This window comes from Oncorhynchus mykiss, chromosome 23 (assembly GCF_013265735.2).
Source record: "Oncorhynchus mykiss isolate Arlee chromosome 23, USDA_OmykA_1.1, whole genome shotgun sequence".
NCBI classification, from domain to species: Eukaryota; Metazoa; Chordata; class Actinopteri; order Salmoniformes; family Salmonidae; genus Oncorhynchus; species Oncorhynchus mykiss.
In genome coordinates, this window is record NC_048587.1 from 62,408,271 (window position 1) to 62,436,005 (window position 27,735).

Sequence of the window (27,735 nt, forward strand, 5' to 3'; positions counted from 1 at the left end):
TCTAAATGATTCACAATGCAGTAGTCACACAGTGTTCTAAATGATTCACAATGCCAGTAGTCACACAGTGGTCTAAATGATTCACAATGCCAGTAGTCACACAGTGTTCTAAATGATTCACAATGCCAGTAGTCACACAGTGTTCTAAATGATTCACAATGCAGTAGTCACACAGTGTTCTAAATGATTCACAATGCCAGTAGTCACACAGTGTTCTAAATGATTCACAATGCAGTAGTCACACAGTGTTCTAAATGATTCACAATGCAGTAGTCACACAGTGTTCTAAATGATTCACAATGCCAGTAGTCACACAGTGTTCTAAATTATTCACAATGCAGTAGTCACACAGTGTTCTAAATGATTCACAATGCCAGTAGTCACACAGTGTTCTAAATGATTCACAATGCAGTAGTCACACAGTGTTCTAAATGATTCACAATGCCAGTAGTCACACAGTGTTCTAAATGATTCACAATGCCAGTAGTCATACAGTGTTCTAAATGATTCACAATGCCAGTAGTCACACAGTGTTCTAAATGATTCACAATGCAGTAGTCACACAGTGTTCTAAATGATTCACAATGCCAGTAGTCACACAGTGTTCTAAATGATTCACAATGCCAGTAGTCACACAGTGTTCTAAATGATTCACAATGCAGTAGTCACACAGTGTTCTAAATTATTCACAATGCCAGTAGTCACACAGTGTTCTAAATGATTCACAATGCAGTAGTCACACAGTGTTCTAAATGATTCACAATGCCAGTAGTCACACAGTGTTCTAAATGATTCACAATGCCAGTAGTCACACAGTGTTCTAAATTATTCACAATGCCAGTAGTCACACAGTGTTCTAAATGATTCACAATGCAGTAGTCACACAGTGTTCTAAATGATTCACAATGCCAGTAGTCACACAGTGTTCTAAATGATTCACAATGCCAGTAGTCACACAGTGTTCTAAATGATTCACAATGCAGTAGTCACACAGTGTTCTAAATGATTCACAATGCCAGTAGTCACACAGTGTTCTAAATGATTCACAATGCAGTAGTCACACAGTGTTCTAAATGATTCACAATGCCAGTAGTCACACAGTGTTCTAAATGATTCACAGTGCCAGTAGTCAGACAGACACACGTGACTTAGTCATGGGCTTCTAGTGGAGGACAGATATCCTGCTCTGTCTGTCTGTCTGTCTGTCTGTCTGTCTGTCTGTCTGTCTGTCTGTCTGCCTGTCTGTCTGCCTGTCTCATCTTCACGTCACAGTAGGACCTGAGCTTCCATGTCAAACTGACACAACACACACATCGTGTGATGACGTCTCTCCCTCAGGCTGGGGTCTCTCCAGGATGATGGTGTGGCGAGGCTTCGCTGTCACCCTGGGCTGGAACACTTTCTTCGTCATCCTGGCCATCGTCATCCTCAAGCTGAGGACCTGAGACGTCTACCCGGGGGGGAGGGGGGCTTCCTAGTCTCAGGATGTCTGTGTCGGGGGACACTGTGCTTTAAGGGAGAAAGTGCTGCTTTTCCAGAGGTCATCTTGCAGACAGACCCTCACCCACACCGACACGCACAATCACACCCCCTCCTCCCCCCTCCTGCTTGCCAACTAGCTAACCCTGAGAACCAGAGTCTATGGGTGAAGGACTACTAGGTGGGGCGAATCATTCCAAATCTTGCAGGTAGAACTCTACTTCATAGAAAGGATAGCGTTCGCTATTCCATTAGAGAGTTGTGGCTGCTCTTTTATGTTGTCGTCTTTCATGCTGCAATGCTTTGAATGTTTCAACCGCCTGAATCTGCCCTGCAGGCAATGTTTCTCAACCCAGTTGTTTTACAGCCTACTTTATTACATACAGCCCAGCTAGCACATTTGGTTCCTTTGAAGTGGTAGGAACGTATGTTTTTTGGTTTCACATTGGTTGTGGGAAGGAAGCCATAGTTTCCTGACCGGTAAAACTGAAAAGTTCTTCAAACATTCTGAGAAGAGAAGTTCCAGGAACAAGCTAAATTGTCACGTCCTACTTCTCTGAACTATCTGAGAACATTCCCAATGTCAAACCAGTTGGAGAACATTACCAACATTGAAATGAAATGTAGCTGTATTTGAACTTATATGAAACGTTGAAATACATAACGTAATGAAATACCAAAATACGTTTATTTTGTTGTCAAGTTCATTAAATGTGCTGAGAATGTTCCAAAGCCAATTAACTATCCTGCACCATTCCCGGGAAGTTGTGGGAAGGTTGTATGCTAAATAACCATAGAACAACCACGCTCTGACCAAGCTCTAAGAAACCTATGGTTCTCAGAACGTTATGTGCTTGCTGGGAGTATTGTCTGATTCACAGTGCAGGGCCGGGCCAAGCTGTACTGGGCTAGCCTGGTGACGCGTCCACCATAGCTGCTGAAACCATGTTGGAAAGGATCGTGTGAAGAGAAAATATCAGAGCCAATAACGGTTCAGGTCGTTGCTATAGTGTGAATCAGACATCAGTCCAACGGCTGGTGGAGCCAGAGAACTGAGGTTGAGAAACACTGTGGAGTAGAAGTGCTGATCTAGGGTCAGGTCCTCCCTGTCCATAATAATAATGATTTATTGTGATGCAAACGGCTAAACTGATCCTAGATCAACACCCTTACTCTGAGACGCTTGATAATAGGGTTCCTGATCACTGTCATGTATGATCTGACCTTAGGCATGTTTAACTTGTACCACCTGTTCTCAACATAACACTGCATTGATTGGAGGGTTATATTTAGAGTTGCTGTTGAGGGTTTATGAATAACCTCTTCTACAGTATATGTTGACGGTATTTACACACATGATAGAGAGATTTATTATACTATATATTTCATATTTTTTGAGGGAACTGTGTGTAAAAAAAAGAATACAATTTGAATGTTTTTGGTATTGTGGTGTTACTGGATAGAGCTCTTCTTAGCTACTGGTGTGTGGGTAAAGAATGGCCAAGAAGGACTCCCGTTTCACAGACGTTTTACTGAAGGATGTTCTCTGATGATGGGAGTTCCTGTTCAGTAGATGTTCTTCTACAACTGGTGGCGACACCGGCTCTGTCCAGGCGCTCGGCCCGGCTCTGTCCAGGCGCTCGGCCCGGCTCTGTCCAGGGGCTCGGCCCGGCTCTGTCCAGGCGCTCGGCCCGGCTCTGTCCAGGCGCTCGGCCCGGCTCTGTCCAGGCGCTCGGCCCGGCTCTGTCCAGGCGCTCGGCCCGGCTCTGTCCAGGCGCTCGGCCCGGCTCTGTCCAGGCGCTCGGCCACAGAACGATGTCCACGTCCGTGCGATTAGCATGCGAGCAAACCTCCCAGACAACTGACTAACCTCATCATGGCACGCCCACCAACCAATGAGCGACTAGCAGAAGGTGGACAGTAGAACCCACGGGGGAGGAGCTATCCCATCTGCACTACAGTATGGATAGAAGTATATTTTGATGAACTGAAATGCTAAACTCAATGTCGGACAAAAAAAAAACTAAACTTATTTTTGTCCACCGCTATTTCCAGGGGCCTCTGGGTCTGAATTCATAAAGCAGAGTGGAAGTGCTGATCTAGGACCAGTTTTGCCATTTAAATCATAATGAATAAGATTACATGGACAGGAGGGGACCTGATCCTAGACCAGCCTACCAATTCTGAGGTTATTTGTGGATATGAGCTCTGGTCTCTTATCTGTATTTTGTTCTGTTTTGCTTCCTGTTGCCTGTTTTGACAGGAAGTGGTGACCCTGTCTCTCTATTGGTTACCAGGTGATCTAACCTCCCAGTATTGGCTTGCTGCTGAAGTAGCCTTGGCTTCTGGTTATTGGTGGAATGCAGTATCTCTGGAGTCTGTTGTGTGCCTGTGCTTGCCTCATACCCCTTATAAAAAAGGGCAGTTTGATTGATTGTCCTGACGGTGATTGCATGGGGCTTGTCCCGTCGTGGTTGACAGTTCTGTCAGTGGTCGTGTTTGTTTATTGGGATCCCTGTTATCTTTTGCAGAAGCAGCAGCTACTCTTCCTGGGGTCCACCTAAAACACACAACATGACAAGTAACAAAACACTGGTACACTGATAGACAAGGACAGTCACACACATCTAAAAATACATGAATATACAACAATAAATTGTGTGTGTGTGTGTGTGTGTGTGTTACCTGAGAAGGTCATCAGCTTTTAATTACTTTTGTCTTCCCATCACCCCCCTGCTGCTGGACAGAGTGGTGGCTGCTGGGTAAAGCCCTTGGACATGTACCACAGCAAAGAGTATCCAGTCAGTTCTGTTTTAATGACATCTCTCCAGCATGTCCACTCATTGTGTTTTATTACTGCTGGTATATTATAATGTATTATTCCATATGTGAAATCAAAGTGTCCAACAACAGATATTGAGGTCTCTTAACTTCCCTGAGCCGGGATCAATACATTTCTCTGATCCAATGGGAGCTCTCTATATATTTCAGAGTTTCTATTGGGTTTGGGGACGATTGACAGCAGCCCGTGGTATTCCGGGGGTTCTGAGATTTCGTATCTTGTATTTCTAGTGTCCATCCTTCGAAGTCGTGCCATTGACCATTATTACTGAATGAGAAATATGTTTACACGCATCGAACCGACAAAGTGCTGATGACTTGAACAGACAAAAGGCTGAAACGAGCTCACGGCAGAAGGAGCTAGTTCACGTCATTCGGTTTCTGGTTGATAAATATGATAATAGAGAAGGTACCATGTTAACTTATGAAGCTAAAGCATCTACACCAGCATGTGTGTTACTGAAATTGATTGATGTTTTCTGAAGAATTGTGAATTTTAGACCGTAAGGCAACTTTTCAAGGTAACTGCAGAAGTTACATTTACAGTGCTTCCCAAATGGCACCCTATTCCCTACATAGTGCACTATTTTTTTTGACCAAACCCCTATGGGCCCTGGTCAAAAGTAGTGCACTATATATATATAAGGAATAGGGTTGGCATTTGGGGTGCATTCTTAAACGACCTTGTTTAACGTGGTATATTTTAGAAAAGTCTAGTTTGTATTATAGAGAGAGAGAGAGTGTTATACAAATCAAGTTTCAATTGAGGAAAGTGACATAAATATTTATATGTATCGCATTGGGGTCAAGAGGTCAAGGACCATCACGGCTGAACCTTGGAGTTTATTGAGTGTTAATTCATGTGGAACGCCATATTTATTGTGTTTCCTGTTTTGCTCACGCTCCGTTGCCTTTTATGTGTTTTGCTTTGTGCTGCTATTTCCCACATCTTAAGGGACACATCCACATTCATCTGGGATGTATGTGTCTTACAAATGACATAACAGGTGTTATAAACACGTGTGACTGCAGATGACTTGTGACTTATCTTATGACGACTGACATAACACAAACTGGAGTTGGGGTTGGAAATCCATCAAATCCTTCATTAGATTGTAGCCCTGTTATAACAGGCATAATATATATATATATATATAACCTGTTATGTCAGCTTATGACAACTGACTTAACACTGTCATGACACCAAACTGTTATCTAGGTCAGCTAGTTACCACTAGCCAACTAGCTTATAGATCATTTTAAGACTATTCATGTCATTTGTTTTGTCAATGATATGTAGGCCTTATGCCAGGGCATAGGGTTCAGGTAACGTGTTAGCTGCCATAATGTATAGGATGCGTCCCAAATGGCACCCTATTCTCTACATAGTGCACTCATTTTTTACCAGAGGCCTATGGGTACTGGTCAAAGGTAGTGCACTATAAAGGCAATAGGGTAGCATTTGGAACACAGCCACAGCGTCAGCTCTGCTGGTGTCTGTGACTCTATACTTCTACCTCCTCCATGTTCCCCCCCAAAGGGCCTTTTATATATGTATTCATACCAGACCTGGGTTCAAATACTATTTGGAATCTTTCGAATCATTTCATCCTTTGCTTTTAGCCTGTCTGGAATACGAGATGGGCGGGGTTTGCAGTTTTGCAACTATTCTATTGGTTCCATTGTGCCAGGCAAACATGATCGAGCCCAGCTAAAGGATTTTAAGTTACTGTATTTTGAATATACTGAACAAAAATAAGCGCAAGAAGTGTTGGTCCTATGTTTTATGAGCTGAAATAAAAGTTCCCAGAAATGTTCCATGTGCACAAAAAGCTCCTTTCTCTCAAATTTTGTTCACTATTTTTTTTCCATCCCAGTTAGTGAGCATTTTCTCTTTTGTCAAGATAATCCATCCACCTGACAGGTGTGGCATATCAAGAAGCTGATTAAACAGCATGATCATTACACAGGTACACCTTGTGCTGGGGACAATAAAAGGCCACTCTAAAATGTTCCGTTTTGCCACAGATGTCTCAAGTTTAGAGGGAGCGTGCAATTGGCATGCTGACTGCAGGAATCTCCACCAGAGCTGTTGTCAGAGAATTTAATTTAATTTCTCTACCATAAGCCGCCTCCAACATCATTTTAGAGAATTTGGCATTCCGTCCAACCGGCCTCACAACCACAGACCACGTGTAACCACGCTAGCCCAGGACCTCCACATCCGGCTTCTTCACCTGTGGGATCGTCTGAGACCAGCCAACTGGACAGCTGATGAAACTGGGTCTGCACAAAAAAATTATTTGTGCACAAACTGTCAGAAACCGCCTCAGGGTAGATCATCAGTATGCCTGTCGTCCTCACCAGGGTCCTGACCTGACTGCAGTTCGGCATCGTTACCCACTTCAGTGGGCAAATGCTCACCTTTGATGGCCACTGGCACAATGGAGAAGTGTGCTCTTCACAGATGTATCCTGGTTTCAACTATACCGGGCAGATAGCAGACAGTGTGTCTGGCTTCGTGTGGGTGAGCAGTTTGCTGTCAATGTTGTGAACAGAGTGCCCCATGGTGCTGGTGGTGTTGTGGTATGGGCAGGCCTAAGCTACGGACAACAAACACAATTGCATTTATTGATTGTAATTTGAATGCACAGAGATGCCGTGACGAGATCCTAAGGCCCATTGTCGTGCCATTCATCCGCCGCCATCACCTCATGTTTCAGCATGGTGATGCTGAATCCATGTCACAAGGATCTGTACACAATTCCTGGAAGCTGAAAATGTTCCAGTTCTTCCATGGCCTGCATGCTCACCAGACATCTCACCACCCATTGAGCATCTTTGGGATGGCGTGTTCCAGTTCCCGCCAATATTCATCAACTTCCCCCAGCCATGGAAGAGGAGCGGGACAACATTCCTCTGGCCACAATCAACAGCCTGATCAACTCTATGTGAAGGAGATGTGTCACGCTGCATTAGGCAAACGATGGTCCCACCAGATACTGACTGGTTTTATGATCCACGCCTTACTTTTTTTTTTAAAGGTATCTGTGACCAACAGATGCATATCTGTATTCCCGGTTATGTGAAATCCATTGATTAGGGCCTAATGAATTTATTTCAATTGACTGATTTCCTCATATGAACTGTAACTCAGTAAAATCTTTGAAATTGTTGCATGTTGCGTTTATAGTCTGGTTCAGTGTAGTATTTGTACCCAGGTCTGATCCACACTCCTCTGTGACGTCATGTATATGCTGTGACAGCGAACGTGCTGAACCCAGGTCTGATCCACACTCCTCTGTGACGTCATGTATATGCTGTGACAGCAAACGTGCTGAACCCAGGTCTGATCCACACTCCTCTGTGACGTCATGTATATGCTGTGACAGCGAACGTGCTGAACCCAGGTTTGATCCACACTCCTCTGTGATGTCATGTATATGCTGTGACAGCGAACGTGCTGAACCCAGGTCTGATCCACACTCCTCTGTGATGTCATGTATATGCTGTGACAGCGAACGTGCTCTGAAAAACTCTTCATGTCTCTGAAACAATAAAACCTTCATGAGTAACGTGTCTTTGGTTGGGTTGATTTTCCTGCTGATGGTGCTCTGCTGACTCATGTTGCATGGTTTATACCTGGGGGTGTTTCTCTGTCAGGGTGTAGTCACCTGCATGGTTTATACCTGGGAGCGTTTCACAGTCAGGGTGTAGTCACCTGCATGGTTTATACCTGGGGGTGTTTCTCAGTCAGGGTGTAGTCACCTGCATGGTTTATACCTGGGGGTGTCTCTCTGTCAGGGTGTAGTCACCTGCATGGTTTATACCTGGGGGTGTTTCTCTGTCAGGGTGTAGTCACCTGCATGGTTTATACCTGGGGGCGTTTCTCTGTCAGGGTGTAGTCACCTGCATGGTTTATACCTGGGGGCGTTTCTCTGTCAGGGTGTAGTCACCTGCATGGTTTATACCTGGGGGCGTTTCTCTGTCAGGGTGTAGTCACCTGCATGGTTTATACCTGGGGGCGTTTCTCTGTCAGGGTTTAGTCACCTACATGGTTTATACCTGGGGGCGTTTCCCAGTCAGGGTTCAGTCACCTACATGGTTTATACCTGGGGGCGTTTCTCAGTCAGGGTGTAGTCACATGCATGGTTTATACCTGGGGGCGTTTCACAGTCAGGGTTTAGTCACCTGCATGGTTTATACCTGGGGGCGTTTCTCAGTCAGGGTGTAGTTACATGCATGGTTTATACCTGGGGGTGTTTCTCTGTCAGGGTGTAGTCACCTGCATGGTCTATACCTGGGGGTGTTTCTCAGTCAGGGTGTAGTCACCTGCATGGTTTATACCTGGGTGCGTTTCCCAGTCAGTGTTTAGTCACCTGCATGGCTTATACCTGGGGGCGTTTCCCAGTCAGGGTTTAGTCACCTGCATGGCTTATACCTGGGGGTGTTTTTCAGTCAGGGTTTAGTCACCTGCATGGTTTATACCTGGGGGCGTTTCCCAGTCAGGGTTTAGTCACCTGCATGGTTTATACCTGGGGGTGTTTTTCAGTCAGGGTTTAGTCACATGCATGGTTTATACCTGGGGGTGTTTCTCAGTCAGGGTTTAGTCACATGCATGGTTTATACCTGGGGGCGTTTCTCAGTCAGGGTTTAGTCACATGCATGGTTTATACCTGGGGGCGTTTCTCAGTCAGGGTTTAGTCACCTGCATGGTTTATACCTGGGGGTGTTTCTCAGTCAGGTGGAGTCACATGCATGGTTCTATGTGAAATGGGGAGAGAGGCAAGGGGGGAGAGAAATAAAGAGAGATGGAGAGGAAGAGAGTAACAGAGGGACTGAGAAAGAGAAGGTGTGATCTTATTGCATTGAGAGGGTCATTGTGTTCTCCTCCAGTCTATGGCACCCTATAGATACTTGCTGGCTGCAAATATATGCGTGCCTCTATGGGGGTTAGGCCTGCCCTTATTGAGCTCTATGGGGGTTAGGCCTGCCCTTATTGAGCTCTATGCGGGTTAGACCTGCCCTTATTTTTTTCAATTTAAAGTTATATTAAGTTTTCTTGTTTTTCAATCAACCAACAAAACACATTCCACATTCACAGATGTGACAGGCTTTAAAAAAATTAAAAATAAAAAAATAATAATACTTTTGAAAAAATAAAAATACAATTAAAATGAATGATAAAGTCAAATAAAAGCATTTATTTTTCTTAATCTATATATTTTCCTTGGTACATATATATATACATACATACATACGTACGTACATACATACGCACATATACATACACACACACACACATACGCACACGTACTCAAAAACGAAATTAAAATAAAAACACACACAAAAAAAAAACATAACACTTGCAGCAGCACTATCAAGGTTCTTATCAGCTATTTCAAGCATTCGCTGAGACGACGGGACAATAGTTCGTTTTTAGGTTTTACAGTACCTTACACAACATGTATCTGCGCATTTCCCTAGTCACCCCGTTCACTCTGTCCAGTTTGAAATATAGTTGAATAGTGGAGACCAGAGTCTATCAAACTTGGGCTGTCTCTTGTGGAGGTCATAAGTGAGCTTTTCAAGAGGGAGAAAGTCAACAATCTGGTCAATCCACATTTTAAATGTAGGAGGGGTATTAGAGGCCCACAATAGAAGAATACATTTCTTAGCAAAGTATGTAATAGTCATGAGCAAATTTTCTCTGTCAGGATCAAGAACAAAGTCCTGCTGGGCATTAAGAAGATAGATACACGGGGTCATATCAAACTGTACATCTAGTATTTTCTGTGCAGCAGTATGTACAGATTGCCAGAATCTGGCAATCTCCCTACAGCTCCAAAATACATGCATATAGGTTCCACTTTCAGAGGTACATCTTTTACAGTTAGGAGACATATCTGTTTTCATTCTATGGAGTTTCAAAGGAGTATAATAAAATTTGTACAAAAATGTGTAATTAGATTCTTTCATTTTTACACTGGTAGAGGAGCAGTATACCCTGTCGCAAACCTCCGCCCATAACTCATCACTGATAGTCAGACCAAGGTCCTTTTCCCAGATTATTTTCAAAGGAGTAAAGGAGGAGCTTCCTTTCTCAGAAAGGAGTCTATAGATGTATGATATTTTGCCTTTAATGGATTGTGCTGTGACAAGAAGGGTTTCAACTTCATTCAACTGAGTTCTAAACCTCCTCTTGGAGGTAAATGAGGAAATTACATGTCTAATTTGAAGATATTTTAAAAAATGGGATCGAATTCACTGCAGAGCTCTTGAAAGGATTTCAGTGTAGTGGTTTTCTGATGAAATAGGTCTGAAAAGGTCCTGATTCCTAGAGTATGCCAAAGATTAAAGTTGGCATCCCTCAGGGCTTTTGGCAAGTCTGGGTTGCCTACTATAGGCGAGTGAGAACATATTTGGGAGGAAATGCCCAGGTATTTCTTACAGTCCCTCCACGCTAGTAGGGTGCTGTAAATCGCAAAGGTTTTGGCTATGTTGCCCACTTCACTAAAGTTATTAATGAATATAATTGAGCTTAAGGGCAATGAACCACAGGATTGGGCTTCTATCTGAATCCACGTTGACTCTTGTCTCTTTGTGATCCATGTTAGCATGTTGCGGATTTGGGCAGACCAGTAGTACAGTTGAAGGAGGGGAAGGAAGGGCAGGCCTGCCCTTATTGAGCTCTATGGGGGTTAGGCCTGCCCTTATTCAATCAATCAATCAAATTTATTTTATATAGCCCTTCGTACATCAGCTGATATCTCAAAGTGCTGTACAGAAACCCAGCCTAAAACCCCAAACAGCAAGCAATGCAGGTGAAGAAGCACGGTGGCTAGGAAAAACTCCCTAGAAAGGCCAAAACCTAGGAAGAAACCTAGAGAGGAACCAGGCTATGTGGGGTGGCCAGTCCTCTTCTGGCTGTGCCGGGTGGAGATTATAACAAAACATGGTCAAGATGTTCAAATGTTCATAAATGACCAGCATGGTCGAATAATAATAAGGCAGAATAGTTGAAACTGGAGCAGCAGCACAGTCAGGTGGACTGGGGACAGCAAGGAGTCATCATGTCAGGTATTCCTGGGGCATGGTCCTAGGGCTCAGGTCCTCCGAGAGAGAGAAAGAAAGAGAGAATTAGAGAGAGCATATGTGGGATGGCCAGTCCTCTTCTGGCTGTGCCGGGTGGAGATTATAACAGAACATGGCCAAGATGTTCAAATGTTCATAAATGATCAGCATGGTCGAATAATAATAAGGCAGAACAGTTGAAACTGGAGCAGCAGCACAGCCAGGTTGAGCTGGCCTTATTGAGCTCTATGGGGGTTAGGCCTGCCCTTATTGTGCTCTATAGGGGTTAGACCTGCCCTTATTGTGCTCTATGGGGGTTACTGTAGCAAAATGTTTCAAAATGATGTGCAACAGAAAACAAAATTGTGGGTTTCTTACGGGCCTCCTGAGTGGCGCAGCGGTCTAAGGCACCTCATTGCAGTGCTGGAGGCGTCACTACAGATCCGGGTTCGATCCTGGGCTGTGTTGCATCCGGCTGCGACCGGGAGATCCATGAGGTGGCACACAATTGATCCAGCGTCATCCAGGTTATGGGAGGGTTTGGCCTAGCCGTCCTTACAGGAGTTTCAGCAATGGGACAAGACTGTAGCTACCAATTGGTTTTCATGAAAAAGAGGTAAAATGTTTTTAGAATGATAATGAGGGTTTGTTATTGGACAATTTCAGGCAGTCCCTGACTGTTTGTTTACTGTTGTTTGGTGCCTAATGAGCCTTTAAAAGGTTATTTTGTAACTCATTTTGACCTGGTTTGATCTTATTAAAATCGAGATTTTGATCGGTGTTGTTTCTGTTGATGTCTGATGGTATTGGTCCTGGTTCAAAAGTCAAGGACACTTTATTTAAATTGGATGTCTTATTTAGAGCATGGGCTTTTCCTATTGGTGTGAATCCCTTGGTGTCATGTGACCTACAGACGACCAACACTTGAACTTGTACTAATAGCTTCTCTCTCTTTCTCACCAAACTGTGTTACACAAATACAGGTAGATCGGGTAGGTGACTCTGCCCAGTCATCTGCATGCTCCCTGTAAATTCCCTGCATTATGCTAAACATTGTAAAAACGTGTTCCTGGTCACTGTCTCCATGGCAGCCTGACAACAGTGCACGAGCCGGCCCCTAAACACCAGAGCCTGTGATAATCCTGTGACACCACCAGGCTTCCCTCCACACACACACACGTTCTTTAGGTGCCCTTTGCGCTGCTGAATGCAATCCTGTTGTTGCTATGTTTTGTTGCTTTAGCCCCGAAAACAACAACAACACCCTGAAATGCACTGTTGTTAAGAGCAGAGCAGAACACAGTGGTCTCTTTGAATTGAGCCCCTTCAGAATGTAACTCTTGAGTTCCAGTTTGATGTTTCACGAGTCCTCATACAGAGGTGTATTCACTTCAGTGGCCTTTTGGAAAGATAACTATTTGCTAAACATCCATCAGACCTGAAGCAGCCTGTGTGCTTTTGCATGTGGAGTCAAAGCGCCTGAGTCAGACCTGCTGTGTTCAAATACCATTTGCAACCTTTTAAATACTTGTAGCATTCTCCCCTAGCCTGCCTGGCGTAGAGACCACGTGCCACATGGGTGAAGTTTGCATGTTGCAACTATTCTATTGGTCGATTGCGCCAGGCAAGCTCAATCAAGGACCAGCTAAAGCAATTATTTCAAATAGTACTTGAACCCAGGTCTTGACTCTAGAGGTGCTCTGTCCCAACGTTGGAAGTGTTAAAGGGAGGTGTTGTGTTGGTGTTGTAGCCATGGCAACATAAACAGGAGTAGCAGGTAGTTTGTCAACAGAGATTAGAACATGGGCCTATATACTGTATGTTCCCGTGTGGCTCGGTCGGTAGAGCGTGGCACTTGCTACGGCCTGGGCTGTGGATTTGATTCTCACGGGGGACCTGTATGAAAATGTATGCACTCACTACTGTAAGTTGCAGAGCGTCTGATAAATGACTAAAATATATATTTTTATGTAAGCGTGTTAGGTAAAGGCTTTAGAGAGAGAGTATGTGTGTAGTCCCTGCTGTAGTCCCATGTCCCATCCTATTCCCTATGTAGTGCCCAGAGCTCTGGTTAAAAGTAGGGAATAGGGGGCCGTAGCTGTTGACCAGAGCTCTGGGCACTATATAGGGAATAGGATGGGACATGGGACTACAGCAGGGACTACACACATGCTCTTTCTCTCTCTAAGCCTTTACCTAACACGCTTACATAAAAATATATATTTGAGTCATTTATCAGACATACATTAGTGAGTGCATACATTTTCATACTGGACCCCGTGAGAATCAAATCCACAGCCCAGGCCGTAGCTGTGTGTTTTATAGTCCTCTGACAGTGAGAGGGGGGAGGAAGTGTGTGTTTTTGATTACCTTGACCACCGTCTAGTTGAATGAGTATTTAATCTGTCTTTGGCCCCAGTTGAATTGTCCCACGTACTGCATCCTGGGGATCACCTTGACTTCCATGTAAGGTGTAGGACAAGGGTCCCCAGGTTTTCTTCCTTTGTGACCCAAGAATTGAGGTGTATTTTGAGCCGCAAACCCCCCAAAAAACATACACAGACCAAAGAATAAGTCAAAAATATTAAGAGAAAATGTTGGTTTCTAAGCTATTCTCCTGCAATTCCACACGTCCTGGCATGGCGCTGAAAGAAATGTTGCCATTTTAAATCCACTTTCCTGAAATTCTATACACTTTTCCATTGAGCTGAGAGAAACATTTGCTTTTTTAAGTTGATTTGTTTTTAAATTCTCAAAGAATATAGGCTATTATTGTCAGATGTATAGGTCCATTATCTTTTTACATACTTGGTTTTAGTTTACGTTTACACTGAAAGCATTTTTCTATCCCGAAAATGTATTTCTTGGGGTGGCAATGTCATCCCGCGACCCACAAGTGGGTCCCGACCCACAGTTTAGGAACCACTGGTGTAGGAGACACGTACGCACGCACGTATGCAGGCTAAGTTACTTTCTATAGTTATAGTTACTAGTTAGCTATGCAAATTATAATCAGTTACATATATTTTGCATTACCCAAACTCAGTAACGTAATCTGATTACTTTCGGTTACTTTTGGATTACTTTCCCCTTAAGAGGCATTAGAAGAAGACAAAAAGGATCCATCTCAACACATTTGATGTCATCATAGTGATCTCTGACTTGTGGTCAGACTCGCTCAGTTTTTTTTTGTAATCAGATGACATGTAACTGATTATATGTAATGAATTTACACGCCAACCCTACACAGACAGACAAACGCTGGCATGGACACACACACACTATCTCACTCTCTCTCTCAACACACACTCACACACACAAGCACATACACCCTCCTACGGAATGAGAAGGAAAGCCCTCTCTGCCTGTAGGTTTATGTTATGACTCCATTCAATTTCACCCTTCCAATGACATCTAGGGTGCTGGCATCTATAGAACAGGTTCACACGGGTGACATGTTGGTCACACACGATGAGTGTCCACCATCGGCTGTGAGGGCAGTAGACCGTGAGTCCCATGCAACCAGACTTCTGTGGCTTGTTACAGCCTGTCTCAAACTCCTCTGTGGGAGAGAGAGAGTCCCAAATGAAGTTAGCAGCCTAGTATTCCCTATATAGTATACTACATTTGAGGGAATTTGCCACATATACAATGATACATCTGTGTGGCATGAAGGTCTGGAGTAGAGCGAGATTATATAACGGGCTGGGATCTATCGAACCCAAGATCTATACCTCAGCAATAAGGTAGGAGGGAGCTCTGTATCATGAATATGGTCACAGGTAGATGTTGTTCAGCCCGGCACAACAGCGGAGGGCCAGTCAACCCATAAAGTCCTTATACTCTTGCATAAGGGCCTTATCTTTTATATCAGTGAGAATTTATTTTAAAAAAAACAAAAGATTCAATTGATACACGCCCTCATAGGATTAGGGTTAGTGCTTCCACACATATCTCCATGTTACAGTGCTTGTTTATGGAAAACAGACGGAAGACTGAGGCGACCACCTGTGCTAAAATTGCTATCTAGTGTGCTCCGAACACCTGTGTGTAAGTGTTAACTGGAGAATAGTTCTGGCGGTTGGAGGCACCCATAGCTGTGTGGATCTGTGCAAAACTGTTGCAGTAAGTATCATTTTTATTTAAAAGATGATTTATCGCTGATGAAAGGGCCATATGTTTCGAAAAGCAGTATCGCAAGCAATGATTATTGACATTTCTCAACAGCATCGGGATTGTAGTTCGCGAGCGAAGTTGACTGCTGAAAACTGTAGGGAGAAGGAAGAATTCTTTCTGCCTAGGGTTTGATAGCTAGGATCTATCCACAGAAACATGACCTAATGTTCAAGCGCCTACGGCTCACTACGAACAAGCACTGACAAAGAAACATACCATCTCAGAACACAGGACCACACCCCACAACATAAATGTACATAGCAACCATTCAGCATGGACGACACATCACAAAAACGTTCATCTGCACAAGTTCATGGGGTGTGGTTTAATACCATTTTAAATGCTCCCCAGTAAGTAGCGTCCCTTGGGAAACACTGACCAACACTTTGGTTCCTGCCTTGTTACATACGGTTTGATTGACATAAGACCAGTAAATTACTAGGTTCACCTGAATGAGCAATATTATATTGCCCTTTTCTGTTTTTTTTTAAACTTTTACTTAACTAGGCAAGTCAGTTAAGAACAAATCCTTATTTACAATGACGGCCTACCAAAATACCTCCTGTGGTTGGTGTTAAAAATAAAAAATATAGGACAAAATACACATCACGACAAGAGAGACAACACTGCATAAAGAGAGACCTTAGACAACAACATAGCATGATAACAACACATGACAACACAGCATGGTAGCAACACAACATGACAACACAACATGACAACACAGCATGGTAGGAACACAACATGACAACACAACATGACAACACAGCATGGTAGCAACACATGACAACACAGCATGGTAGGAACACAACATGACAATACAGCATGGTAGGAACACAACATGACAACACAACATGACAACACAGCATGGTAGCAACACAACATGACAACACAGCATGGTAGCAACACAACATGACAACACAGCATGGTAGCAACACAACATGACAACACAGCATGGTAGGAACACAACATGACAACACAACATGACAACACAGCATGGTAGCAACACAACATGACAACACAGCATGGTAGGAACACAACATGACAACACAACATGACAACACAGCATGGTAGCAACACATGACAACACAGCATGGTAGGAACACAACATGACAACACAGCATGGTAGGAACACAACATGACAACACAGCATGGTAGGAACACAACATGACAACACAACATGACAACACAGCATGGTAGCAACACAACATGACAACACAGCATGGTAGGAACACAACATGACAACACAACATGACAACACAGCATGGTAGCAACACATGACAACACAGCATGGTAGGAACACAACATGACAACACAGCATGGTAGGAACACAACATGACAACACAGCATGGTAGGAACACAACATGACAACACAACATGACAACACAGCATGGTAGCAACACAACATGACAACACAGCATGGTAGCAACACAACATGACAACACAGCATGGTAGCAACACAACATGACAACACAGCATGGTAGGAACACAACATGACAACACAACATGACAACACAGCATGGTAGCAACACAACATGACAACACAGCATGGTAGGAACACAACATGACAACACAACATGACAACACAGCATGGTAGCAACACATGACAACACAGCATGGTAGGAACACAACATGACAACACAGCATGGTAGGAACACAACATGACAACACAACATGACAACACAGCATGGTAGCAACACAACATGACAACACAGCATGGTAGCAACACAACATGACAACACAGCATGGTAGCAACACAACATGATAGCACAGCATGATAGCAACACAACATGACAACAACATGGTAGCAACACAACATGACAACACAGCATGGTAGCAACACAACATGACAACACAGCATGGTAGCAACACAACATGACAACAACATGGTAGCACCACAAAACATGGTACAAACATGATTGGGCACAGACAACAGCACAAAGGGCAAGAAGGTAGAGACAACAATGCATCACGTGGAGCAGTCCAACTGTCACTAAGAGTGTCCATGATTGAGTCTTTGAATGAAGAGATACAACTGTCCAGTGTTTTTGGCAGCTCGTTCCAGTCGCTAGCTGCAGAGAGCTGAAAAGAGGAGCAACGCAGGGATGCGTGTGCTTTGGGGACCAGAGGGCTGCAGTAGGTATCTCAGATAGGTGGGAGTTAGGCCTAAGAGGGTACATGCTTTGTCGTCTTCTTTGACGGACTGCGTGGTTTTACTCAGTTTTATTACATGCTCTGTAGACTACCACATGAATGCATAATATATAAACAACTTGCACGTCACATTTCAAAACAAGTACTTGCATGGTGGCTTCAATGACAGGTTTAGATACTCTGCGGTGCCTTGTTAGGTCGAGAGCTCAACTACGATATCCACAATCCCTTTCGCATCATACGCGGCAGGTTTTTCTCGGATCGGAGTTAGCTACAATTCAAAACGAGACGTCTCTGTTTATGTTCAACACACCTCCAACATATTATTCTGCTGTCCGCACGGAGCGAAGCATTAAAAAACAACATTTGGGGGAATGTAACTTTATACAGGAAGAAAGCCAACACGAAAGCGTCGTATGATTGGCCATTCTGACTTTTTTTGTATCAAACATTGATATTTGTTGACAAATTGCCTTTGTTAGCTGGTAAACAAGCTAACTCAACGAACTTGGTCTGAAGCGGCGGGTGGTAGATGGTTGTCACCCGCTCACTGAGCGGTGTGTCTCGGCAGGAGGAGCGCATCGACTCCGCTGTAAGTAAAACTACCTAACAATAACCTTCCTCTCATTTACACAAGATAACTAACCATATTAGCTTGCCAATCAGTTGACAATCTCCTGTTTTCCTTTGTGAACCCGCTGGCTAGCTAACATAAGGGACAGTAGGCTAGCTAGCTAATATGATTGCTTGCTGGTGGAGAGATGTGCCAGGTAACGTTAACGTTACAGTAGCTGGTTATTCCTCTCAAAAACCTAGCTAGCTAACTAATAATGGTCATAATTTAGGCTATAACCAAATCTTCTCTTAACGTTAATCATAACTATTTATTTTTGGGTCATTGTAATGTATCCAAAGCTATTTAGTCATAAATCCTTACGTTTTTACGCATGGTGGTCCCGGGAATCGAACGCACTATTCCGGCTTTGTCTACCAACTGAGCTAACCAACAAACTAGGTTTTGCATGTCAAGTTGGAGTGGGATATCATTCCCTCGTTCAAGCATCTGATCTGTTGGCTAGCCCTGCTTCTGCCTTTGTTGGTCCGGTCTGGCGATGACTTGGATCCGCCTTTTTGACATCCATGTCCCGTTGTCGTATCAATCATTCGGTTCCCCCTTTCCAATTATCTTATCTCTTAGCTGATCAATAGCTCGAATGGTGATTTGACTTGCCACTCAGCTATTGTTTAGTTACAAACGTTGTCGTCATTGCATTGCCACGGGTAAACATGTTGTTTACAAACTGATTTTTGGTCAGAATATGTTTTGTTTTTAACCTTGTGGATGTACACACACACACCACCACCACCACCACCATATGTTTTACTATCCTTGTGGGTACCTAGCCTTAACCTGACTCCTGAACTTAGCCCTAGTTGTAACTAAAACACAAAACCGAACCCCTAAACTTAAAATAGTGTTTGTCCTTCTGGGGATGTGGGAAATGTCCCCACTAGGGATAATGTGCCTTGTTTTACTATCCTAGTGGGGACTTGTTTTACTATCCCAGTGGGGACTTGTTTTACTATCCCAGTGGGGACTTTTGGGCATTTCCATTACCCTCAAGGATAGTAATACACACACCCCTTCCCACTCCAGAGGGTCTGGGGGGGGGTCTGTCCCACTCCAGAGGGTCTGGGGGGGGTCTGTCCCACTCCAGAGGGTCTGAAGGGGGGGGGTCTGTCCCACTCCAGAGGGTCTGGGGGGGGTCTGTCTTCTATTGAATCTGTAGGTCTGTAGGAACCCCCACCTATCCAGAGTGTCTGTAGGAACCCCCACCTATCCAGAGTGTCTGTAGGAACGCCCACCTATCCAGAGTGTCTGTAGGAACGCCCACCTATCCAGAGTGTCTGTAGGAACGCCCACCTATCCAGAGTGTCTGTAGGAACCCCCACCTATCCAGAGTGTCTGTAGGAACCCCCACCTATCCAGAGTGTCTGTAGGAACCCCCACCTATCCAGAGTGTCTGTAGGAACCCCCACCTATCCAGCAGGTCTTCTGTGTCTGTGTGTACGTGATGTGTGCTGTTCTCTGGAGCTGTTGCGTCATGAGGCTTGGTACTGTGTGTTTGTGTTAACACACTGTAGGCCTGTGTGTTTTGGCCTGTGTGTGTGCACTCTGTATGTGCCTGGACTCTGAATGGAATGCCTGGGTAGTTCCCCAGGTCATAACTGTGGGTGTGTACGTGTGTGTTTTTTTGCTTACGTTTGTGCATACTGTAAGCTTATGAGTCTGTACTCTGAATGACAGGCCTGGGTAAGTTCCCCGGGTCGTAACTGTGCGTGTATGAGGCTAGGGACATCTGAGCAGCTTAGGCTAGGCTGTAGGCTACACTCTGCAGTGTGTATGTGAAGCTTGGCACACTACTCTTCAGTTCAGCTTATTCGCTCCATTCAGTGTGCTGGGTTTGTGCATGTGAGATGGAGGATTACCAGGGTTTGTCATGGAAAGTGGGTCAGACAGTGGGTATGTTTTTACTGTCGTTTCTGTTAGTGGGGATAGAAAGACAAAGGCCTGGTAAAACATCATCAGACCTTTTTCCAAATTGCTGGGCGCAGATTGACTGTTGGTCTCTCTTTCTTAGTCTCTACACCTCGAGTCTATATCAGTCTCTGTCTCTCTCTACTTCTTCCCTTCTAATTCTTTAGGTATATTCCAAACAGTCTCTCTCTCGGTCTCTGTCTCTCTTCTTCTTCCCTTCTAATTCTTTAGGTATATTCCAAACAGTCCCTCACCCTCTCTGCTTCTCTCTTTCCCTACTTCTCCATCTCTCTCGGTCTTAATTACGCACATGAGGTCATTCATACATGGAAGGACCTGCCAACACCTGAGCTGAAAGAAAATGTCAAATCTGGACACGGGGGCAGTTTGCTTCTGCACCTGACTGGAGAAATATTTAACAGGGAAAAAACAACTAAGTCTGTTTGTGTTCTGAAGCTCTACCTTTTAGTCTAGCAGTTCACAACATTACAAATGCTGCTCCTGTGAAGTTTCCCCTGGGTTTTATATATATTATTTAACCTTTATTTAACTAGGCAAGTCAGTTAAGAACATATACTTATTTACAGTGACGGCCTACACCGACCAAATCCGAACGGCGCTGGGCAAGTTGTGCGCTGCCCTATGGGACTCCCAACCACGGCCGGTTGTGATACAGCCTGGATTCGAACCAGGGTGTCCCTAGTGATGCCTCTAACACTGAGATGCAGTGTCTTAGCCGCTGCGCCACTCGGGCGCCCAAGGTACAGATCTAGGATCAGCTTTCCCTCCCCCAATGCTAACTAAAACCATTAGGGGGGATGCTAAACTGTCCCAAAATCAGCATTTAGGAACAACTTCACTCAACTCCAATAAGGTTAGCCTTACTGAAATTAAGTAGTTTGTATTGTGAACACAACATTTATGATGTTGTCTTTGACCCCTCAGATTTGGAAAGTGAAAAACAAAGAGCTGGGTGGTGGGAGTAGTAGTTAGGGTTAGAGAGGAGGGCTGGGAGTAGTAGTTAGGGTTAGAGAGGAGGGCTGGTAGTAGTAGTTAGGGTTAGAGAGGAGGGCTGGTAGTAGTAGTTAGGGTTAGAGAGGAGGGCTGGTAGTAGTAGTTAGGGTTAGAGAGGAGGGCTGGGAGTAGTAGTTAGGGTTAGAGAGGAGGGCTGGGAGTAGTAGTTGGGGTTAGAGAGGAGGGCTGGGAGTAGTAGTTAGGGTTAGAGAGGAGGGCTGGGAGTAGTAGTAGTTAGGGTTAGAGAGGAGGGCTGGGAGTAGTAGTAGTTGGGGTTAGAGAGGATGACTGGGAGTAGTAGTTGGGGTTAGAGAGGATGACTGGGAGTAGTAGTTGGGGTTAGAGAGGAGGGCTGGTAGAAGTAGTTAAGGTTAGAGAGGAGGGCTGGTCGTAGTTCTCTCCTTCCCATATCCCCCAGTCTCTCCTCCATCTCTCTCAGGGGCTGCTGCTGCCAGTACAGGCTGTGCTTTAGGCACAGATTTATGATCAGTCTGCCCCCATCAGGTCAGCCCCCCTCCCTGCTGTCTTCCTGTGCAAAGTGAGTCAAGTGAGCCACACTTTCCCCAAGCTGCTGGTCACTGGAACGGTTGGTTGGTTTCTGGGAAGGTCACACAGTGTGTTTTCTACTGGCAGGAAGTAGTACCTAGGCAGGGTGTGAGTGTGTCCATGTGGTTTTGAGTGCATGCGATGTGTGTGTGTGTGTGTGTGTGTTGTTTGTCGTCTGTCCGCTGTCGGACTGTGTTCACCTCAGTGAATTATTGATGAGCCTGTAACTTGAACGCCTCCCCTCCTCTCCATCTCCCAGTCTCTCCATCTGTCACCAGTAGCCTACATCCCAGTACTGCCTACTGGAGTCAGTACACCCCCCTCTCTCTCTCTCTCTCTAGGCCCCTCTCTCCCTTCCCCTGGGTGTGTTTGATGGGGATTACCTACCTAGTGACAATCATTTACTGTTAATGCGGCCACACACACACACACACACACACACACACACATACAGGGTGGTGGTAGGGTGGGGCTGTATAATCGGTGCCAGATGGCCTTTGAAGATGGAAGGCGGGGGTCTCTGTACCTAATTACATTGACCTACACTGCGTTGTGTAGTTTTCATGCGTTTCAGGTCCATTACAGCATGTGACTTGGCTGAGTGGATAGAAACATTGCTCTGAATACGAGTTCATGTAGGCTACAGCCCACGTTTCCATTCTATGGAATACAGTGTCTAAGATTTAGTCAACCTCTGCCTTTGAGTAGTCCAAAGAAACATGTCTGCTATTGGAAGTCTTTCTCCTGTTACTCTTATAGGCTATTGAAGAGGATTCTGGGAACGTTCAATAAATTCCCTGGTTTTCCAGAAATCCCGTTTCCGGATTTCCCTCTTATTCCCTTCCGATTCCGTGAATCTTCCAACAAGGATTTCTGGAAAACCAGGGAATTTATTGAAAGTACCATGAATTTTGCAACCCTAGTTTCAGATATCTGGAGTGTGTTTTATAAATGTCTGAAAGGCATTTGGGAACCAACCACTAGTGAAGTTCACCCTCTGTTCAGTGTATTAGACCTTGTGATAATGTCTAGTTCATTTGACTCCCTCCTCTGTGGTCAATCTGTTACTGCTTGGCACTCAGCATTAAGGGGTGAAGGCCCTGTGATAGACTAATGTCCTGTCCAGGGGGTGTACTGAGGTGATAGACCAGTGTCCTGTCCAGGGGGTGTACTGAGGTGATAGACCAGTGTCCTGTCCAGGGGGTGTACTGAGGTGATAGACTAGTGTCCTGTCCAGGGGGTGTACTTGAACATCAAGCTGCCGCACTACAGGAACAGGAAATGGGCTCCGGCTCGTACAAGCCAAGGCTCATGCAAGGCTACTTACTTACTGTGGTCAGTCGGTCCGTTTCCCCCAATGGGCAAACGTCCAGTCATCCAGGACCTCAGCTGCCACGGATGACCCAGTTGTCGTGGGAATGGCACCGATTGGTCCCAGATTCTCTTGGCAAGCGGGTCCAGCTGGAACATGGTTTATTTAACCAAGCTAATTTAATACTGAGAAGTATTTCAACCTGCTCAGAAAGATGACAGATAGATGGGGGTTATCTCAAACACAACAACAACCAGCACTACATTGGTAGATCATAGATCCGAGGATGAGGAAGATTCTGGCAATCACACACACAGACAGACACAGAGATTGATTGAAAGCCTGAGAAATGTTTTAAATTGTGAAAAGCGTCATTCAATTTTCATACATTCAGGAAACCATTTTTTTTTTTTTAGGTCAGGTGCTTGGCAATGGTTACAATGGACCTGTTCTGATACATTTCCCTTAGACAAGTTGGTGGCTGTGTGGGAGAATGTTCTGAGTTGAGTTGGCCACGTCTACTGATGTTGAACCTTTTTAATTAGGTTAGTTTTGTTGAGATTAACATCTCTGTTTCCAGAGAGACCAGGATAGCAGCATCAGCACAGCAGTATCAGACAAACCACCACATGACATCAGCCAGAGGAAAATGACATAAATATAATAAACTGCATGTTCCCATGTCTGGAGGCGAACTACGCCATCTAGACTCGCCCACAACAATGCATCTCATCCTTTGTACTCACTGGGTGCCCACTGGTAGATTCCACTGTCTGTGTTGGTTAAAAGGGACACTTCACCACTTTTTCACCTCATCTTTACTATGCTGTCTTCAGCACCATACCAGTGTCTGTCTATTACGTAGGCCTAGTATTCCAGTCTTCTGACAGTTAGGCTGGTTTGTACTCCAGTCTTCTGACAGTTAGGCTGGTTTGTACTCCAGTCTTCTGACAGTTAGGCTGGTTTGTGCTCCAGTCTTCTGACAGTTAGGCTGGTTTGTACTCCAGTCTTCTGACAGTTAGGCTGGTTTGTACTCCAGTCTTCTGACAGTTAGGCTGGTTTGTACTCCAGTCTTCTGACAGTTAGGCTGGTTTGTAGTATTCCAGTCTTCTGACAGTTAGGCTGGTTTGTAGTATTCCAGTCTTCTGACAGTTAGGCTGGTTTGTACTCCAGTCTTCTGACAGTTAGGCTGGTTTGTACTCCAGTCTTCTGACAGTTAGGCTGGTTTGTACTCCAGTCTTCTGACAGTTAGGCTGGTTTGTACTCCAGTCTTCTGACAGTTAGGCTGGTTTGTACTCCAGTCTTCTGACAGTTAGGCTGGTTTGTACTCCAGTCTTCTGACAGTTAGGCTGGTTTGTACTCCAGTCTTCTGACAGTTAGGCTGGTTTGTAGTATTCCAGTCTTCTGACAGTTAGGCTGGTTTGTAGTATTCCAGTCTTCTGACAGTTAGGCTGGTTTGTAGTATTCCAGTCTTCTGACAGTTAGGCTGGTTTGTAGTATTCCAGTCTTCTGACAGTTAGGCTGGTTTGTAGTATTCCAGTCTTCTGACAGTTAGGCTGGTTTGTACTCCAGTCTTCTGACAGTTAGGCTGGTTTGTACTCCAGTCTTCTGACAGTTAGGCTGGTTTGTACTCCAGTCTTCTGACAGTTAGGCTGGTTTGTACTCCAGTCTTCTGACAGTTAGGCTGGTTTGTACTCCAGTCTTCTGACAGTTAGGCTGGTTTGTACTCCAGTCTTCTGACAGTTAGGCTGGTTTGTACTCCAGTCTTCTGACAGTTAGGCTGGTTTGTACTCCAGTCTTCTGACAGTTAGGCTGGTTTGTACTCCAGTCTTCTGACAGTTAGGCTGGTTTGTACTCCAGTCTTCTGACAGTTAGGCTGGTTTGTTGTACTCCAGTCTTCGGACAGTTAGGCTGGTTTGTTGTACTCCAGTCTTCGGACAGTTAGGCTGGCTTGTAGTATTCCAGTCTTCGGACAGTTAGGCTGGCTTGTAGTATTCCAGTCTTCGGACAGTTAGGCTGGTTTGTGCTCCAGTCTTCTGACTGTTAGGCTGGTTTGTGCTCCAGTCTTCTGACAGTTAGGCTGGTTTGTACTCCAGTCTTCTGACAGTAAGGCTGGTTTGTACTCCAGTCTTCTGACTGTTAGGCTGGTTTGTGCTCCAGTCTTCTGACAGTTAGGCTTGTTTGTACTCCAGTCTTCTGACAGTTAGGCTGGTTTGTACTCCAGTCTTCTGACAGTTAGGCTGGTTTGTACTCCAGTCTTCTGACAGTTTGGCTGGTTTATGTGCGCAAGTGTTTGAGGCTATCTAACTTCCTGTCTCATTAAATGGCGCCTGTATTCACTTCTTGTTTCGGATACTCAGGGGGACATCACACAGACAGGCACACACATACTCACCAAACAAAACAAAAAATCACTTCAACCAGTAAAATGGCTCTTTGGCTAGTTTTTGCTACAGCCTGTATCAATGAGCGTTAGCATTCTAGCTAACAACTGCTGCATCCAAAACAGTTATTTTGCAAAAGATCACAACCGAATATAATCTTAGCGACTGTTCAAGCAAGAATCAAAACATCATTGTAAGCGTAAGTTATTTTGTTTAGCCTAAGATTGATGTTTTTATTATTTCTATGTTGAATGGGTGCAGAGTGCGATGGCTTCCTTACGTGTATCTGTGTGTAACGGCAGTGTGTCGTGTTCTGGAAAGTTGTCTATAGCCTGTTGTCCATCCTCTTTTTAAATAGTCAGCCAACATTGTTTTCAGCACTATTATTTCCCTGATTGATCAACACGTGTTTTCTCATGCTCTCTCTGTCTCTCTGAAGCAGTCATATAGTGAGCAATACGTTTCAACATCAAATTGCAATAAAATCGCAGTTTCGAATTGTATCGACGCCTCATTATGATGATATCACAGTGCCATCCGTTTTGTCACCAAAGCCCCATATACTACCCACCACTGTGACCTGTACGCTCTCGTTGGCTGGCCCTCGCTTCATACTCGTCGCCAAACCCACTGGCTCTAGGTCATCTACAAGACCCTGCTAGGTAAAGTCCCCCCTTATCTCAGCTCGCTGGTCACCATAGCAGCACCCACCTGTAGCACGCGCTCCAGCAGGTATTTCTCTCTGGTCACCCCCAAAACCAATTCTTCCTTTGGCCGCCTCTCCTTCCAGTTCTCTGCTGCCAATGACTGGAACGAACTACAAAAATCTCTGAAACTGGAAACACTTATCTCCCTCACTAGCTTTAAGCACCAACTGTCAGAGTAGCTCACAGATTACTGCACCTGTACATAGCCCATCTATAATTTAGCTCAAACAACTACCTCTTCCCCTACTGTATTTATTTATTTATTTATTTATTTATTTAGCTCCTTTGCACCCCATTATTTTTCCTTTGCTCAATCTTCCACTGCAAATCTACCATTCCCGTGTTTTACTTGCTATATTGTATTTACTTTGCCACCATGGCCTTTTTTTTTGCCTTTACCTCCCTTATCTCACCTCATTTGCTCACATTGTATACAGACTTATTTTTCTACTGTATTATTGACTGTATGTTTGTTTTACTCCATGTGTCACTCTGTGTTGTTGTTTGTGTCGAACTGCTTTGCTTTATCTTGGCCAGGTCGCAATTGTAAATGAGAACTTGATCTCAACTTGCCAACCTGGTTAAATAAAGGTGATTTTTTAAAATATTTTGTATAATATGGTATCTTGAGGTCCCTAGCACACACTGGTGTTGGTGTATACCGGTCATTAAAAATATTCATGCGAGTAGACTGCTGATTGGCCATCTCATCCTCATCCTGACTGCATTCTATGAGGAAGTAGCAAGCATTTTTTAACGTTCTGTTTGAGATACAATTTGTGAGGTGTTTTTTTTATGTGTTTGTTTGTTTTCTCCAATTTATGCTTTGGCCACCTGAGTATAGAATGAGTCAACAACATTATTTGGGTATGAGTTAACAGAATATTAACTTTTAAAAGTGAGATTGACCGGACAGGTACTTGTTTTGTCAACAGATATCTAATCACCCTGATGGCATCCTGACTAGAGGTCGACCGATTAATCGGAATAGCCGATTAATTAGAGACGATTTCAAGTTTTCATAACAATCGGAAATCGGTATTTTTGGGCGCCGATTTTTTTTATTTTTATATATATATTTTTTTAGACCTTTTATTTAACTTGGCAAGTCAGTTAAGAACACATTCTTACTTTCAATGACGGCCTAGAAACGGTGGGTTAACTGCCTTGTTCAGGGGCAGAACGACAGATTTTCACCATGTCAGCTCGGGGGGGATCTAATCTTGCAACCTTACAGTTAACTAGTCCAACGCAATAACGACCTGCCTCTCTCTCGTTGCACTCCCCAAGGAGACTGCCTGTTACGCAAATGCAGTAAGCCAAGGTAAGTTGCTAGCTAGCATTAAACTTATCTTATAAAAAAACAATCAATCATAATCACTAGTTAACTACACATGGTTGATGATATTACTAGATATTATCTAGCGTGTCCCGCGTTGCATATAATCTGACTGAGCATACAAGTATCTAAGTATCTGACTGAGCAGTGGTAGGCAGAATCAGGCGCGT

The 27,735-nt window shown here is 44.3% G+C and overlaps 2 protein-coding genes and 1 long non-coding RNA gene across 7 annotated transcripts in view; all 3 read left to right on the forward strand.

The window, feature by feature from the left end:
* LOC118936589 (ABC transporter G family member 20-like) overlaps positions 1-6,152 on the forward strand; it is a 71,022-nt gene extending 64,870 nt beyond the window's left edge. For all 4 annotated transcript variants that reach the window (XM_036961003.1, XM_036961007.1, XM_036961006.1 and 1 more), the window contains one exon: positions 1,339-6,152. In XM_036961003.1, coding sequence (XP_036816898.1) covers positions 1,339-1,445 — 107 coding nt within the window. In that variant the 3' untranslated portion in view covers positions 1,446-6,152. The remainder of the gene's footprint in view (positions 1-1,338) is intronic.
* A 1,237-nt stretch (positions 6,153-7,389) lies between these two features.
* On the forward strand, positions 7,390-7,895 carry LOC118943939. The gene is made up of 2 exons (XR_005039289.1): positions 7,390-7,730; positions 7,794-7,895. It is a non-coding gene; the product is annotated as an uncharacterized LOC118943939 (long non-coding RNA).
* A 9,678-nt stretch (positions 7,896-17,573) lies between these two features.
* Positions 17,574-27,735, forward strand: part of LOC118943940 (E3 ubiquitin-protein ligase pellino homolog 1-like) — a 45,968-nt gene continuing 35,806 nt past the window's right edge. Inside the window, exon 1 of one of the 2 annotated variants that reach the window (XM_036961012.1) lies at positions 17,574-17,706. The gene's annotated coding sequence lies outside the window, so the exon portion shown is untranslated. Of the gene's footprint in view, positions 17,707-17,771; positions 18,317-27,735 lie in introns of those variants that run through there. The other variant, XM_036961011.1, reaches the window with a different exon arrangement.